The 15763-nt window shown below is 39.8% G+C and overlaps 2 protein-coding genes across 5 annotated transcripts; both read left to right on the top strand.

The window, feature by feature from the left end:
- The first annotated feature begins 1 nt into the window (after position 1).
- Positions 2–3330, top strand: LOC115739644 (ribosomal RNA small subunit methyltransferase NEP1-like). Of its 2 annotated transcripts, none has more exons than XM_030672856.2 (9): positions 2–26; positions 153–470; positions 794–886; positions 1333–1477; positions 1570–1680; positions 1771–1853; positions 2018–2075; positions 2687–2796; positions 2940–3330. In XM_030672856.2, exons 2-8 carry the CDS (start codon positions 174–176, stop codon positions 2764–2766), a joined length of 867 nt encoding a protein of 288 aa, XP_030528716.1. In that variant the 5' UTR covers positions 2–26; positions 153–173; the 3' UTR covers positions 2767–2796; positions 2940–3330. The 2 variants fall into 2 exon arrangements, with proteins under 2 accessions (XP_030528716.1, XP_030528717.1); XM_030672857.2 differs by having other exon boundaries at positions 16–47.
- A 1757-nt stretch (positions 3331–5087) lies between these two features.
- LOC115739643 (protein odr-4 homolog) lies at positions 5088–12869 on the top strand. Of its 3 annotated transcripts, none has more exons than XM_030672855.2 (12): positions 5088–5366; positions 5448–5669; positions 6058–6153; positions 6524–6615; positions 6698–6826; positions 7164–7284; positions 9649–9733; positions 9834–9943; positions 10549–10700; positions 12045–12141; positions 12274–12581; positions 12696–12869. In XM_030672855.2, exons 1-11 carry the CDS (start codon positions 5286–5288, stop codon positions 12568–12570), a joined length of 1482 nt encoding a protein of 493 aa, XP_030528715.1. In that variant the 5' UTR covers positions 5088–5285; the 3' UTR covers positions 12571–12581; positions 12696–12869. The 3 variants fall into 3 exon arrangements, with proteins under 3 accessions (XP_030528715.1, XP_048131226.1, XP_030528714.1); XM_048275269.1 differs by having other exon boundaries at positions 12665–12869; XM_030672854.2 differs by having other exon boundaries at positions 12274–12869.
- The last annotated feature ends 2894 nt before the right edge of the window (positions 12870–15763 follow it).

Below are 15763 nucleotides of genomic sequence, written 5' to 3'. Positions count from 1 at the left end.
CTCTCACCTCCGGCCCTCCCTCGCAGGTTCAACACTTCCTCTCGAAGGTTCGCATTTCGCTTTCTTCTATAAACGACAAAGGGGTCGCTTTTGGGATTCCAGATCAAATTATGGCTGTTGATTGGACGAGGGCTTAATTTGGGTGGTTGCAGAATCAATAGCGAGGTGAAAAGATGGGGAGGCCTTTGGGAATCAAACGGGGAAACAGAAAGCGGAAGGAGAAGTACGATGCGGAGATTGAGGAAGGCGAACGTGAGCAAGAACCACAGCCGAAGCAACTGAAGGCAGATGATGTATCGATAGAAGAAGAGGCGGAAAATCAGGAGAAGCAATCAGAAGAAGTAGAGGATGATGCAGTTCATCAGCTCGAAGGCATACCACTCGGACCGGTCCAGAGTCAAGGCTCCAAGAACATTGGGGTTACTTTTGTTCTCGAGAAGGCTTCATTGGAAGTCGCTAAAGTTGGGAAGGTTTGGTTTTGAGCTTAGGCTGCCCTTCACGTGTCTTTCTTATTATTCCCCTTTTGCGTTAGTTTTATCCATGGTAGAGTTCATCTGTTTGTCAGGACCGTGACTTGTGACTTTGATGCTTACAGAACAACTTCATCTTTGCTCTCACAATGTAAAATTTTTACTATGAAAGAAGCACTTTCCATTGCAGACTTGCAGTGGTACCAGAGATCTGTGGATTTCTGTCACTTATATATATATGCAGAAGTGTATGTCTGTATCCATGTCTTTCTTGGTTGTCTTCTTGCTTCTCATTAGGCTAAGCAACTTAGTCACATTTGCAGACCTATCAGATCTTGAATTCAGATGATCACGCCAACTTTTTGAAGAGGAATGGTAGAAATCCAGCTGATTATAGACCTGACATCGTTCACCAGGTTTGTGAACTTCGCTGCTGTGGGTTTGATGCTTTTCTTGAGGACTTATAGACAAAGTTTAACTGAAAACTGTATTTTTGCATGCATTGGGTTTCATTGTCTGTAGATTCAAGTGTGTCCCCATTACTATTTAATTTGATAACTCATGATGGCTTAACTAGTCATGTGATCTTTACTATTATGACCTAGCATGGAAACCGCTGATCATGCTTCTAGAAGGAATTCTCAGGTGGTGACATGGAGATAGGGTTTAATAGCGATTCATGCGCAATGGCATCTCGATAAGCAGATATATTCATTAAACAACTAATTTAACATTGGACTTGTTATTATTAATATATTTTTTTATGTAGGTTGTGCGCATTGGGATCAAATGTGTCAATAGTTGGTTTTCTGTTGTGACTGCTTATTGCACCAATTCACTTAACTCTTCACTTTGCTTTCAGGCTCTTTTGGCGATCCTAGACAGTCCACTTAATAAGGCAGGAAAGGTTCGTGCTGTCTATGTGAGGACTGAAAAGGGTGTGCTCTTTGAAGTCAAGCCTCATGTCCGTATCCCCAGGACATACAAGCGCTTCTCAGGCATAATGTGTACGTACCTTTTGCTTTTACCTAATAGCTTGTTTAATCATTATCAGCCAATTCATTTCAAGGCATTTTTTGATAATTTTCTGTCTTTACAGTGCAATTACTGCAAAAATTGAGTATAACAGCAGCGGGCAAGCGTGAGAAGCTTTTGCGGGTGATCAAAAACCCTGTGACGCAATATCTGCCTGCCAATGCCAGAAGAATTGGTAAGAACTGGTTATCATCTCTCTCTCTCTCTCTCCAAGTCAAATGTTGAGTAAATTAAACACATCTGTTGCTTTCCTTTTGTATCTCAGGATTTTCTCACAGCTCAGAAAAGCTGGTTGAAATGCAGGACTATGTGGCTGCTATTGGTGATGATAGCCCTCTAGTGTTTGTGGTGAGTTTGTATAAATTTTTCAGCAGAATGCCTTGTAGTATTTTTGGCTCTCTCTTTAGCCCTGTGTCTCTTATCCCTACTATGTGGCTGCTATTGGTGATGATAGCCCTCTAGTGTTTGTGGTGAGTTTGTATTAGTTTGTGTAAACATGTTACATTTTTCAGGTTGGTGCGATGGCCCATGGGAAAATCCAAACCGAGTATACAGATGATTTTATTTCAAGTGAGTAAATCATATGGTTTATTTTTTTATTAAATTTAGCTAGAAATTTGAATTGTTTCCTAGTATCATGTTATGCTGGTGCATTGTTGACATTTTACTTCCCCTTATAAGGGTCACTGCCCTTGCTGAAAGTGGAAGTTGAATTACCAATAGCTGGGGAAGTTACAAAAGATTTTCCATCTTTCAGTTTAAAACCTATAGTTTGCATCCTTTAGTTTCTCTTCCCTGGACTCTAATGTTTCCAAAAGAAAAAAAAATTACGTCTCGCACCTTTTACTGTATAGAATTTTTAAAGCGGTGTAGATCATAGGCTTTCTGGATATTTTCAAAGTAGAGGATGCAAAATGTAGAATAAGGGGAAGTTGGGGATGCTTTTGTTTTGTAACTTTTGTTTAGGTCGGGGATGCTCTTGTTTTGTAATTTTTTTTATTTTCAAGAATTAATTTTTTTTCGTATCCTGAAATATGAAGAGAAATTGTATTGCTCGACTGACAATGAGATGATGCTATCTTTCTCAAGCAACATATCTTTGCTGTAAATGATGATATCTATGCAAGTCTTGCCATCTTATGCTTGTTGCATATCTTACTTTGGCTTCTACTTTGCAACAGTTTCCAACTATCCATTGAGTGCTGCATGTTGTATCAACATGATTTGCGATGCCGTGCGGAAGCATTTGAAATTTATTTAACCCGCTCAGTCAATAGCTCTCATGGGACAGGTGAACCAATCTCTCCATTTATTTTTGAGCATATCCAAGATAAATGTTGTGATTATTTGCATGACACTTTGCCCTCCAACTTGTTATACTCTTTGCTTGCTCGGCGAAATCGTTTAAGTGCTGATAAGGTATTCCTGTGTCAGGTATTATGGGTAATTATGCCTGCAAGTAGCGATATAGTGAAGTTGGCAGCGAACTCACCTGGCCCTGCCGGCTGTAAAGAGTTTTACAAAGATCCAAGGGGTGAAAAACAGAGTTGAAGGGTGTTGCGGAGGGAAAGAACTTAGTTTCCATATCAGCTCTCCTTATCAATTGATTGATTGATGATCCTGGGGGATTACCTGGTTCGTGCACGGGGAACAGCTTGGGCGTGCGAGTCACCTTGGACTAGGAAGAGGAGAGAAAAGCCTCCTTCATTTCATTTTCTATTCAGAGTGATGATCGGGATACAAATGTTTACTCGTGTCTGTTGCAAAATTGAACCTTGAAACCTCAATCAAAATTTTCCAGGTATACGACCCTCCTTGACATGAATAGACAGTTGTTTTCATCCCGAGTCGGATCCATAAAATGTTCGATGCTTTAATGTTGTTGCTTGAAAATGTACAAGAAAGGAGAGGAAAAAATTGTTGAGGGAACCGCCATAAGAAAAGATGAAGAGGTGCTCATTCGCGACAGGGCATTCATACGATTCACGGATTGGCGTAGCAGTAAAATCCATTAATTCTTCCTAGTAACCATGCACGAGTGCTGAGGACTTGTTCTTGATCCATCGAAAGCCGCTCCTTATTGAAGCTTTGATCTTCCCCCCGCGCGCCATATGCCTTGTACCTAACCACTCTTTTCCGTCTCTTAGATTCGGCATCATTTAGACTCCATGACCATGACGGAGATGAAGGTTTATCCTTCCCACTGGTGCTCTGGATCCAAGGTGAACTTGATGGGGGCGGCCCTGCCCGATCGAAACAGACCCGTCCCTGCATGCAGCTGCATTTGGGCGGTGGTGTTGTCTCCGCCATCGCCATCGCCCTCACTCTTCGGGTTGGTCTCGATGGCTTGAAACCTCGACGGGAAGTCATCCATGATCTTTTGATGGGAGAAGATGGAAATGGGTGATTTGGACGGGGTCCTCAAGTGTAAGTTAGGGAGAGAATAAATGGGCATCGATAGGAAGTCGTTTCACTCGGAAAGAGACGAGTTGAACATGTAGATGTCAATGTCTTGCACCTTTTTGGACCCAAGGGCGAGATTCAACAGATATTGTTGGACCTAACTCGATGACCTTAACAAGAGCTAAAGAGTGCAGAGCGTTGAACTGGGCATCTTGAGAGCTCTCTAATTTCGAAAGTTTTGTGCAACGTGCTTCTGGCCTTTCGCGAGCCTGCTCGTGTTGCCTCGGATTTTCAATTTGCACGCTGAAGCATATGGTCGACAAAGATTCAGACATTGGAAAAGCCAGGTACTGTCGGAAGCAAACAGGAGAAAAACGTGCACAACCACGAATTCCACCTTCATTCTATATGTTGCACGTTACCCATCGGTGCCCCTCTGGTTGGGTGTGGGTTATGGGATCGAACTGCTTTTTAATTGGACGACCGACGACACGATAGCATATGACACGATACGAGAGCCTTTCTAGAGAATCCCGACTAGAGATTCAAAAATCAATAAGTGCGACATGGCTTGAACGACAAGTGACAAAGGCAAATCACAAAGGAAGAAGAGTGTTCTTTTCTGCTCTCTTATTTTTTTGCAAATACTGCCAAAGCTCGAACTATTATTCCATTAAGAGGAAACAAAGAGAAGTAAAAAAGAAAGGAAAAAAATGGGACTCCACGAGGAAAAACAAAAAAGAAAATGAACGGGGACACCACAATTAAGCAAAAGGATGCTTAAAAATAGATGGGACCTACAAGGACAAATATTGTCAAAATACCATAATTTGGAGTAGTTATGACAAGAGTGGAAAAAGTGCGACCATTCGTTATTCAATAAAATGAAGGGATTATGGTAAACAAAGACACACTTTTGTTATTAAAATCCCAATACAATGAATACGTATGCACCAATGGTTGTGAAATTAGCGTTTCAATAGGGGAATAAAAAAAAAAGGAGTATAATTTCGTTCGTACTGGTTCGGTTTGGAACCGGAACGAACCGGTAAATTCAGTTTGATTTTTACTCTATTCGGTTTTATGATTTTATCTTTAACCGACTCGACTTAGTTCGGTTTTTTGTCACCTACAAACCGAACCGGATCTGGGAGCTCTACGTAGTACGTTTACCCCGTTTCAATTCTTCTTCGTTAATCGTTATTGTCCCTCTTCGTCTGCCGCCTGTCGTCAAGGCGCAGCTCACCGGCCCTCAGTTCCGACTCCGGCGAGATCCGACGGGAGGACGACGGCCGCCTCCAACGCTTTCGAAGGGAGGGGGGAGAAGGCGATTGATCGAAGGTGAAGCGGACTCTGCTCGCGAACTGAAAAAGAAGCATGGTGAAAGCGGTGGTCGGAGAAGAAGCCCAGCTGAAATTAACCGAGGACCGCCTGTCCAGTTCATCGATTCCCGCTCAGGTACTACCGATTGATTTTCGTGATGTATGGTTTGCTGCGTGGATCGATTGTTGAGAAAATGCTGCGTTTATCGAATTACAGGTGGGTCTTGTGATCGGCAAGCTTAGCTCGAGCCTGGACAGAGGCTTTGTTTTCAGTTTGATCGCGACACCGCCCAACGATGAGGGACGACCTGCTTGTTCCCTCGTCGAGCCAGTCAAAGATGACAAGAGGAAGGGGGCGAAGCAATCCAAGTCCCAGGCATCATCGGATTCTTCGTCGTTGGTAATAGACAAAGATTGGGTCGCTGAGCATGCACGTCAGGTAGTTTTATCACACAATTTGATGGTATTGTTGTGTATTGGTTGTTAGTACTCCTTTTTCCTTTGGGATTTGTTGGGAAATTGTTAGATGTTCATCGATTAGGGAGTATTTTGACATATTATCGCATGCATTTCTTGATGATGCAGCGGAGTGGTCTGATACGATGAAGAATATTTGTGGTTATAAAGATTCGTGCGTTTGATCTGTTCTCTACTGTAATGTAGGTGCTGTCATAATTGATCAAGTCTATCAATATGGTTTCTGGGACAACTTCTCTGTTGCAAGTTATTATTCAGCGAATAATGAAGTTGTTTTATGGGCCAGTGTTTTAACAATTGAGTTTTCGAGGGTTTGCCAGAAGGACACGAACTAAGTCTCGTTGTTTCAGGTGTCCAAAATGCTTGTGGGTGGCGTAAGGGTGATCGGCATTTTTGTATGGGCCAGTGAGAGTGCGTTCAAGAATTCGACCATAGAATTTTGCCAGGTACTCAGACATTTGCTCAAGTTTTCGTTTGAAACTGGCTTTTTGAGTTGTATTTGCATCTATGAGCGTGTTCTCCTTAATCTTGTTAGTGAAAAGTGCAATTTAAGTTAGTCATACTCTTTTTTTCTTTCAAAGCTAGTCATGCTTTAGCAATTGCAAGATAGGAACTGGCATGTGTGAATTTTACTCCACTTGTTGCAAATCAGCATTTTACGTTGGCAAGTGTTCCTAGTTTATTTTACCCTAGGAGCTAGTTTGTGTCATAAATTGATTTAATTAGGTTTGTTCCTGCTTTTGTAATGAATAGATTATTTTTTCTAGAGCAGAGTTCATGTTCTTCGGTTCACTTGGTGGAAAATGGCATTTGCAGACCATAAAGGGAGTTGCAGGGGCAGCACAACCCCTCTCAGGGACTGACACTGAGGAGAGACTGCTCATACATATTTCTTATAGTCCAAGGAGGTATAACTAGTTCCTATACTTACAATGTCCACTTGACATGTTTGAACTTTGCAGTACCTGCTTCAACTGGTTAACTTTGTAGGTGGATATGCCGAAATTGTGTACTGGCATCAAACATCACGTCTAGCAGCCTTAAACCTTGTGATTTCAAAATGGGAAGAGTCTTAAATTCTCTTCGGAAATTTAAGTGTACTTACAACTTCAATATGAGGTAATGTTACACTTCCACGTCTATCTTCTGTATCTGAACAGTGGACTATTTATTTGATTTGATTTTTTTTTAACCGTTTTTAGCCAAAGAAGTTTCAGTTTATCAATAAAAATTCTGGAAGCCTTTGGAAGAGAATTAATTGGCTTGATCAAAAGAATAGTATTCTTCTTCAGAAAGACTCGAAATGATTGACTAGCCATTATTATCAGAAATTTCTCTATATGATTGGTCTATATCGGCCTTCGGCATTGTTTCCGCTATGGTTAATTGGTAAGAATTTCCACCTCTGTGGTAGTTCTGAATTGCTTATTTCTATAAAAAAAAAATGTTAAATTAGATTGCCTGTGAGACGTGAGAGTGCATCAGATGTCCAGAAGCTTGGTGATGTACTTCATAGTGGAATTTCAGTCATGGCTAAAGAGCTGAGAAGTGCAAGGGCTGTAGTTGATGGAAACCTGGTAAGGCTATCATCTATTCTGTCGAAATCATAACCCAATGATTATCTTTTTACATGCATTAACTCTTGGAGTTTCAGTTTTAGGATGAGAATGTCAGAATAGTTGCCTCAATGTGCAGGCAAAAGCTATAGAAATTATAGATTTTTGCAAACTACACTTGGTCTTTCAAGCAATCAAATTGTACTCCATAGTCCCAAAAGTTTGAAATTTGGCACACCCTATCTTATCAAATGGAAAAAGTTCCCATGAAAATAGCCATTGCTTTAATAGTATTTTGTCTCGAGAAGAAAGAATTGGGGGAGGGTACTACAACCCATTCATATAGAAGGTGCAGAGTACATTATTTCTTAGCCAGATAGACATGGAATACAGGCTAAGGCAAATTAGATGCAATAAATTAATCGGTCAGAACTGAACTTTTGGGGCAAAACTGTGAAATGAGTCAGCTGTGGTCAGCAGAATTATGAATTGAACTTTGATTAGTAGGTGCACTCAAATTGATGTGTTCATTATTTTAAGGTGATGACGTAATCATTTCAGTTGCTTTAACCTCTTTATGTTCAAACAAGCTGATGGTGATCAAACATTGTCCTTATTATCAAGAACTGATGTAGATAGACCTTTTGCCTCAATCAACAACACGAATGACCGTCATAATAGTAGTGGGTTTGTTCTTCTAATTGAATTAGTAGTCTATTTGTTAGGATTAGAGTTCATTAGGAATTTTTACAAGTTCCCTTTCCTATTTGAAGCAGGATATTTCTGTTTTTCGCTCAAAGGTTTTCTGTTTTAACTTGGTACAGGATGTTTTTCTTGTTCCAAATTAGAGGAGGATTTAGTGGAGTCTATAAATGTGCCTTTCCTCTTATGGAGAAACAGAAATTATCATTTAATCTAACGAAGTTCAAGTTTTAGCAATTTCTTTTGCTGTTGTGCGATGCAATTCCTTTTTGAGTTCGGTGCTTAAGGGTCCTACTGTGATGCTTAAGAAATTTAAGTGCGTCGCTTAACGATTTTTCTTACCTTCTTTTCTAAAATCTTTATGCCTTTTAAAAGCTGTTAACAAAACATTTTCTGCAAGCCTTCACCAAATTCTCCATAAGTGGCATCATACTTCGATATACATACTAAGATTTATTGTTCACAAGTACTATTGATGGTGTTGAAATAGTACTTCCAGATGTCACTAACATCTGATCACATTGTCCTCCTTGTTGGAAGTGTCATATTTGCCATGATAAAGGTTCAAACTGGAAGGCGCTGTACTCATGAAACAAAGGCTAAATGTGGAGATGAATTTTTACAATATTTTTTGTGTTCCTATAAGTCTTTTTTCTCTCCTAGAATAATTGTATGATTGGTCTGGTCATTCTTTTCTATCCTGTTAATAACTGAAGGTTCTCTGGGTGGTTATCTTTTCCAAACCAATAATGAGAAATTATGTTTGCTGAGTTTTCCTCTATGCCTCTAAGCGAAAGGCACTATAGCCTATTGCCTTAAGCATGATCATTTGACTTGAGTCTCAAGTCTGATGGGACTTCTGGCTACAATAATAGCTGTCGAAATTGGACTGAATTAGCGTCGTAATGAAATGATTCCCTGTGAAGAGCTCCCTCCAATGAACTTTGAACCTTGAAAACTTTAAGACCTCATTTTGATCCAATTGGATTTGACTTTTGAATATTAGACTTTTCATGTTCGGGTAGATATTTTATCCATGAATTGGATTTTACAACGTGAAAATTCTGGCAATAAGATCTCATCTCTTGAGTAATTCGATGCCAAGGTAAATCAAACAAGGCATAAGAGAGGATTTTTTTTTTCTTTGTTCTTTTTTCTTTGGTGGCATAGGGTTGTTTGGGCATCGGATGGGATTTTTATTAACTCCTCTATATAGACTGGTTTGACTTGTGTTTGGACTGAGTTATTGATTATGTGATTTACGTTTTGGAGTGGTACATGGGCCTCATTCTGTGACCATTGTTTTTTGGGACAATGGTTAAGTAGATGTGCTGATGCATTTATGTTTATGAAGGATTTTTTTTTTTTACAATCTGAAATGCTTGTTACGGCATGTCATGAGGCAACATGATAGCCCAGTGTTTGACCACCTTCAAGAATGCTTGGTCATGAAAATACTACCTCAAGGTTTTGTTAATTTCAATTCTATATGTGCGTCTAGTATCATCCATCAACTAATGAGAATTCATTAAATCCTGTGAAGCTTGATGCCTATTCATTTCTCTGCTACTCGTATTGTAATTAATTATTCTGGCCTTGTGTATACTGTACAGCAGTTTCTTTTACAGTTTGCCATATTTGGTTTCATTTGTTAATCTCTCTCTGTCTCTCTTTCAACTTCAGGTCACCAATGATGCAACATCCATGTCAGAGGGTTTTCATGATGTTGAATTACTTCTGCCTTTTATGAATGACACCTATTTAGAAGGTGAGTTGGATGAATTTGGATTTAATTTTCCCAAAAGCTACTCTGCCTTTCCCAATCTCAATCTAATTATCTTCTTTTCACTTTATTGATGCTTGTGAAGCAAGCAGCTTAGAAAATGTTATTGGCGTACTTCTCTTCAGTGGCTCTGTATGTTCGTTTGCTTTCCTGAGTTCAAAAGAGTCAATTTTGCAAGCTATTGCTGATATCAAGGTAATATCCATTGTCTCGCTGCGTTCTGATTCATTTTTTCTTCTGTGGCATGGAGCTAATAATGCACTTGGTTTTATGCCGAAATGTTTTCAGTGGAAGAAACTCTCTCTCTCTCTCTCTCTCTCTCTCTCTCTCTCTCTGTGCATACGTGTGAGGCGTACGCCTATAAGTGCTGACGCATGCATGCATAGGTTCGTTGGCTTTTGCGTTGACTTTCAAAAATGGTTTCAAATGGCTTCACATATGTCCAAAGTACTACAATCTACGATTTTATTTTAATTTAGTAGTAAAATCTGTATGTTCTCTGAAAAATCACAAAGTTTCATTAATAACTTCTAAATTGTGTTTGTGCTTCAACAGAAAGATTTCTTTTTGAGAATAATTGTCAAATTGCCCTAAATTGTAAATCACAATCCACCAAAACATAGCCTAAAATTCCTTGACCAAGCCTGCAACTCCTGAGTACGAACCTCTAGATTTAGTTCCCTTTGTAAGGCATTCCAGGAGCTTTCTCCTTTATGAAAAATATCCATTAGAAGCATCTCATCCCTTTTCCAGTCATTGTTTTTCTCCATAGCAGTCATGGACTTTTCATGTACTTCTAGGCAGATATCATCACAAGTCTGCGAAGTAGACTAGACATTATCCTTGATGAGGCAGATGCAGATCTACGTCCGTTGGACAACGAATGCAGGGAATCTGGTCCAGATATACAAATGGAAAATCTTATTTCGCAAGTTGACCTCCAGTCATTGAGGTGTGCTAACAACCACCTTATGTTCTTTCTATTGCTTTGCTAGTGTAACTTTGGGTGTTTGTTATTGTTGTTTCAGTACTTGTTACTTTTCCAGTTTGTCTTGTTTGTGCAGTTCTTTTGTTTTCTCTACCATTATTCGACTGTCATATCACCTGTGAAATTGTTCCTTTAATAACAAGATCAGTGAGTTCCCTCAATAAGTACTTGGCAATAGAAGCAATGATGGAGAGTTGGTCTTTAAGATGTACAAGGGAAGGAAAAGCGAATGAACTTGGATCATGGGAATTACAAAAGTCAGCTTGGATGAGTTCTGGTTTCTTGTGGAACTTGAAAAGGAAAAATGGGTCAATGGAGGATCCAGTATAACCACTGGTTCAATTGATCTCAGATCCACATGTAAATTGTTTGCTGGACCAGAGTTAGATTGTTTGGGTGGACAAATTTTAGTTGACAAGAGTTTAGGCTGTTCTATCTCCATGGCACGTATGTCTAAGTTTTTTGCTACAAAAACCATATTTTCTCGGTAGGATTTATAGCCCTGTCACATTATTGAGAAACTAGAGGAACTAATGATGGCACAAGTAAACTTCTGTTCTTAGCATTGACTATATTTGCTTAATGTGAGGTGACCTGTGGATTACCTGTGGATTGCAAGATTTTTAATTATCTTCCTTTCAACAATCGTCCTAGTCAATGTTCAATAATGAAGAGCCTATGCAAAGAGAAACACAGGTCCATGTGTATGAAGAATTCCCTTTGCTCACTGTTTTTGTTTTAGTATTTATTTAAGTACATTTAGTTCTGTGCCCCTCAAAAAAAGTAGTCTTGCATGATACTGGAATTTATTTAGCAGGATTCAACTCTGATTCAACTGGTATCCTTGGCCCCTAATATTGATCCTGTTTACTTTTGGAATGATGATGGTATGACTTTTAAGAACGCTCTGTTGATTCCTTACTGTCTACTCAAGAAGCTTTCTCGGGGAAAGTTTTTAGCCTGGCAGCAGAGGGAATTAATTAATATCAACCTGTAACTCAAGCTTATGTCGTCACATTCTGCCTACCCTTTCAATCTGATTTAATTGCTTTCCAACCTTCTTGCTCACTTTTTCTTGTGTCTGATTCCTTAATCTCGCTTACATGAACCATGGAACTGGTATTTCGAAGTTGTATCTTTACTTTGGTCTCTTTTGTGCGGCTGGTCACATATTGTTGTGACTCACTTGATATTTACATCCATGAACCAAGGAACTGGTATTTCGAAATTGCATCTTTACTTTGGTCTCTTTTGTGCGGCTGGTCACATATTGTTGTCTCTCACTTGATATTTACATGATTAAAGCAGGAAACCAAGTGGTCTTTTATTTCCCCGAAGAGTATTTGCTCCTTGGCTGGCTGGAATGTTCATTTGCGACTATTTACAACCATCAGAGACGCTTGAGGTTTGTGCATGTGACTTGGTAAACGAGTGGTTTAACTGTGTTCTCGAGCATTGAAGAACTAAAAGAAGTTGTCTCCAGATGCAGAATCGTGTGATTAAAATGTTTTTTTGTTCTGTTCGTGCGATGTTGTAGGTTCTTAAGGATCATTGTGCCGAGTTGATGTCTATGGAAGTTCTCACAGATTCCTCCGACATACTAGAACCAGAAGGAGAAGCCCCTTCAGTTGTCGCCAAGTGTTTTTGGGACGTAGCATCACCATCACGGTCGGATTCTAAATCTCTCTCAGAAAAGGTTGGTGCTGACCCAAAAAGCGAGGAAAGTAACGAGAAATCTAATAAGCAATCCAATCTAAGCACCGTGGCAGCTATTCTTGTGCTTCTCCTCTCTGTTCTACTCGGATATTTGTTCCTTTCAGTGAGAGCATCTTGAAATCTTTTTTAGTAAGAGCATCTTCAAGTATGTTTTCACTGGAAGTTTAGCAGGTTTTCTGTTTTTTCTTACATTATCTTTGCTTTCTCTGTAGTATTTTAGCCTCTGTGACTGAGTCATTGCAGAGGAGACTGGTGTATCACATTAGGTATTATATGCATTTCCAGAATAGTGGCTGGGTTTCGGAGCAGTCAATCATGGTTCAAGCTCCACACAAACTTGATTTAAAGTGAGTCGGCAGCATAACATTGTATCACTTCACTTGGCTGGTATACACCCTCTCTCTACATGTTGATCAATTAGAGCTTCTTGGAAAAGCACTATTGTTATAGTCCCTTGTTCTGCTTTGATAACGAAAGACAGTTTCTTTTCTGGTCGACTTTCTCCAAATTCGAAACTTTCTGCTTCGGCAGAAACGAGTAAGAGCCATGATAACATGAAAGCTTTCATGCAATGTTCATGTACTTCCATGAATTTCATGTCGAAATCTTCAACATGACGTACGAAGTCAACCCAATAAGTTGAATGGGTAGAATTCCGAAGGGCATGTCCCTGTACTCAATGCTCGTACCATGTATGATTACATTTAGCGTCCTTATCTTCTATGCTTGATTATGCTGTGTTGTGTAGAGGTTATGAAGGCATTTTTCTGCATACATTGCGGTTTATAATGCCGTTTCTGGAAACAATTCATCTCCACAAACCACGTTCCTGCATGTCGAAATGATTGATACTTGTAAGTTAAACAACTATTGTATCGGGATTCTATCGCGGTCCTTGTGTAAAATACGATCATCGTCGAGCCAACCATTTCGTGTAAGTGGGTTGCCCCATCCCGGAAGCTCGCTCCAATGCAAATGATTTTGGTTCTCTTATGGCCACCGTATGTCCTGGCCCTCCTCAGTTGTAATACTAGCTCGATACTAGCTCAATACGCTTGCACGTGCATCAAATGAAAGTATATCATGTAAAGATTTTTTCGTAAAGCACGCGTAGGCGGTGACACCGAAGCCATCAAGTATGCATTTTCAGGACGCCTACAATTACCAAAATGGAGAAAGTAAAGAGTACTTAACGTGCTCTCTCGTGGGTCGGAATGAAACAAAACCATGAGAAATTGCCGGGCGATGGACAGTAATTGACCGTGCTTCTTCCAAGAATCCTATATGAGCATCATAGACCACGTTAACAATCGATGCGGTATACAATTAACTTGTGACATATATATGACCACCTATTCGCTTTTTCCACTTTCAAAAGTAGTATTCATAATCGATAACCGAAGGGGTCGGGTTAATATCTACAAATTATTAACTTTTACTAGCATATTCATGTTATTCCACAAGAATGTCTTACCTTTTTCCACCTCCATAATTAAATGGATAATTAGATGGCTTTGCCCTCTTTTTCAGCGACTAAAGTTTGCCAACTTTTATGCTATTATCCATGAGGAAAGCCCAAAAAAGAGGATTTCAAGCCAATTGGTCGCCGTCCCTTCATGAGTGGAAGAGCTCATGTTTAGTGTGTAAATAATTATTCACATAATCGCCAACTAATCTGGAAAACCTCTTATGATCCCTTAGAAATTGTGACATCCTAATCGAGGAAATTAGCCTTCCGATTATGACGGAATTAACACGAACACGTAATTCCCTTGGGTCCATAACTTCAATTTCCCTAAGGAATTAAGAAGCCAATGGATTTAATCACGTGTGTTGTTCTCGTGGTGTGACTAATCTCAGATGGTCCCATCATTAATTTGACTAGAATTAGTGCTAAAAAAACTCAAAAGAAATCCCCCATGTTTGGAAGAAAGAATTGGGGGATGAAGATGACAACACGTCTTAGACTTAAACGGGTCATTTTTAATTAGTAAAATAGACCAGTTACGATCACTAGTGATTTTTTTTTTAATTAAGAACTCGAGATTAAGTGGTGAGCAAATCCGAAAGAAATATAAAATATTTGCATTTATTTGTGATCCTTAAGACAGCTGCACCTAACATTATTTTAGTCTATAAAACCTACGCAACTAGTACTAAGATTACATTAAAATAACAGAAAAACGATATAATATGAATGTATATTATTCCCAACCGCTGACCTCTTGCATGAACCAATCGATCTCTATCGGGCTCGCAGTGCCTTTCAGAACATCAATTGCAGCTCGAGATCTTTCCAAGGACAAACTCTAGACATAAATGATGTTTGGCTACCCAATAGTAAGGGTGAGTATTGTTTGAGGGTATAACCTAGAATCTGGAATCGGATCGATGGGGTATCGTTCCTGTTCTAAGTTCCAAGGTATGCATGATAGGTTTTAAATTCTAGAAATTGAGAAACTTATTCCGACGGATAGGTTTCGGGTAGGTGGAACTTAAAACCCGTAACTAGTTTTTGTGCTTTTCTTAGTATATGCAATCGCACGACTCTGCGTCATGTCCGATGATGAGTGTGTAATCTGGAATCACTAGTCCGAGTTTCCATTTCCGATGATATTTAAGACTGAGACTTTTATTATATTAATGTCTCATATTTATTTGTGTGTTTAAATATGAATTGTGGTCTGTAGATTGCAGCAGCAAATAGTAGTTATTAAAGGTGATGACTCACTACAATCATTCAATTATGAATACGGGAGGAATCGCTCACCACTACCCGATAAGTGCTCAAAAATCTTAAGTCAGCATATCCACGAAGGAAACCCTCCCAAGACGACTGTGTTCATATTACCGAATTGCGATTAATTAAAGCTAACATATTTATGTGGTGTTGGTCTTGGGAGAATGAGACATGTCTTGATACACCAAAAAGACGTTTAGGGTCCGTATGGTAACACTCCCTGGAAAGTGTTTCTATTCCGAAAGTGTTCCGGGAACACTTTCAGAACAGAAACGCATATGATAAAAAAATGTTCCAAAAGTGTTCCGAAGAACATTTTTGAGAAAAAGAACACTTTTGAAGCAAAATTAAGGAACAAAAAAAACTTGTTTCTTGTTCTTCGGAACACTTTTTGGAAACAACTCGAGGGCGAGCTTATGCAAGCCACCACAGCCCACCATCGTCGGTGAGGAGTTGACTCGGCCTCCCGCCGCCGCCGGTCGCCGCCGCCGGTCGTCGCCGCCGGTCGCCGCCGCCGCCGGTCACCGTCGGTTCTTGGCGGTAGCCGGCCGGCCCACGCGCCGCCGCCCGA

Source organism: Rhodamnia argentea, chromosome 2 (assembly GCF_020921035.1).
Source record: "Rhodamnia argentea isolate NSW1041297 chromosome 2, ASM2092103v1, whole genome shotgun sequence".
Classification (NCBI taxonomy): Eukaryota; Viridiplantae; Streptophyta; class Magnoliopsida; order Myrtales; family Myrtaceae; genus Rhodamnia; species Rhodamnia argentea.
The sequence above is the reverse complement of the archived record's forward strand: the minus strand, read 5'-3'. Positions and strand labels throughout refer to the sequence as shown.

Excerpts from the sequence above, each read along its gene's own strand:
- LOC115739643 (XM_030672855.2), top strand. The coding sequence starts at position 5,286 with ATGGTGAAAGCGGTGGTCGGAGAAGAAGCCCAGCTGAAATTAACCGAG. Across the intron at positions 5,367-5,447 it reads GTTCATCGATTCCCGCTCAG|GTGGGTCTTGTGATCGGCAA; the intron begins GTACTACCGATT and ends ATCGAATTACAG. Across the intron at positions 12,142-12,273 it reads AACCATCAGAGACGCTTGAG|GTTCTTAAGGATCATTGTGC; the intron begins GTTTGTGCATGT and ends GCGATGTTGTAG.
- LOC115739644 (XM_030672856.2), top strand. The coding sequence starts at position 174 with ATGGGGAGGCCTTTGGGAATCAAACGGGGAAACAGAAAGCGGAAGGAG. Across the intron at positions 1,478-1,569 it reads GCGCTTCTCAGGCATAATGT|TGCAATTACTGCAAAAATTG; the intron begins GTACGTACCTTT and ends CTGTCTTTACAG. Across the intron at positions 1,854-2,017 it reads ATAGCCCTCTAGTGTTTGTG|GTTGGTGCGATGGCCCATGG; the intron begins GTGAGTTTGTAT and ends TACATTTTTCAG.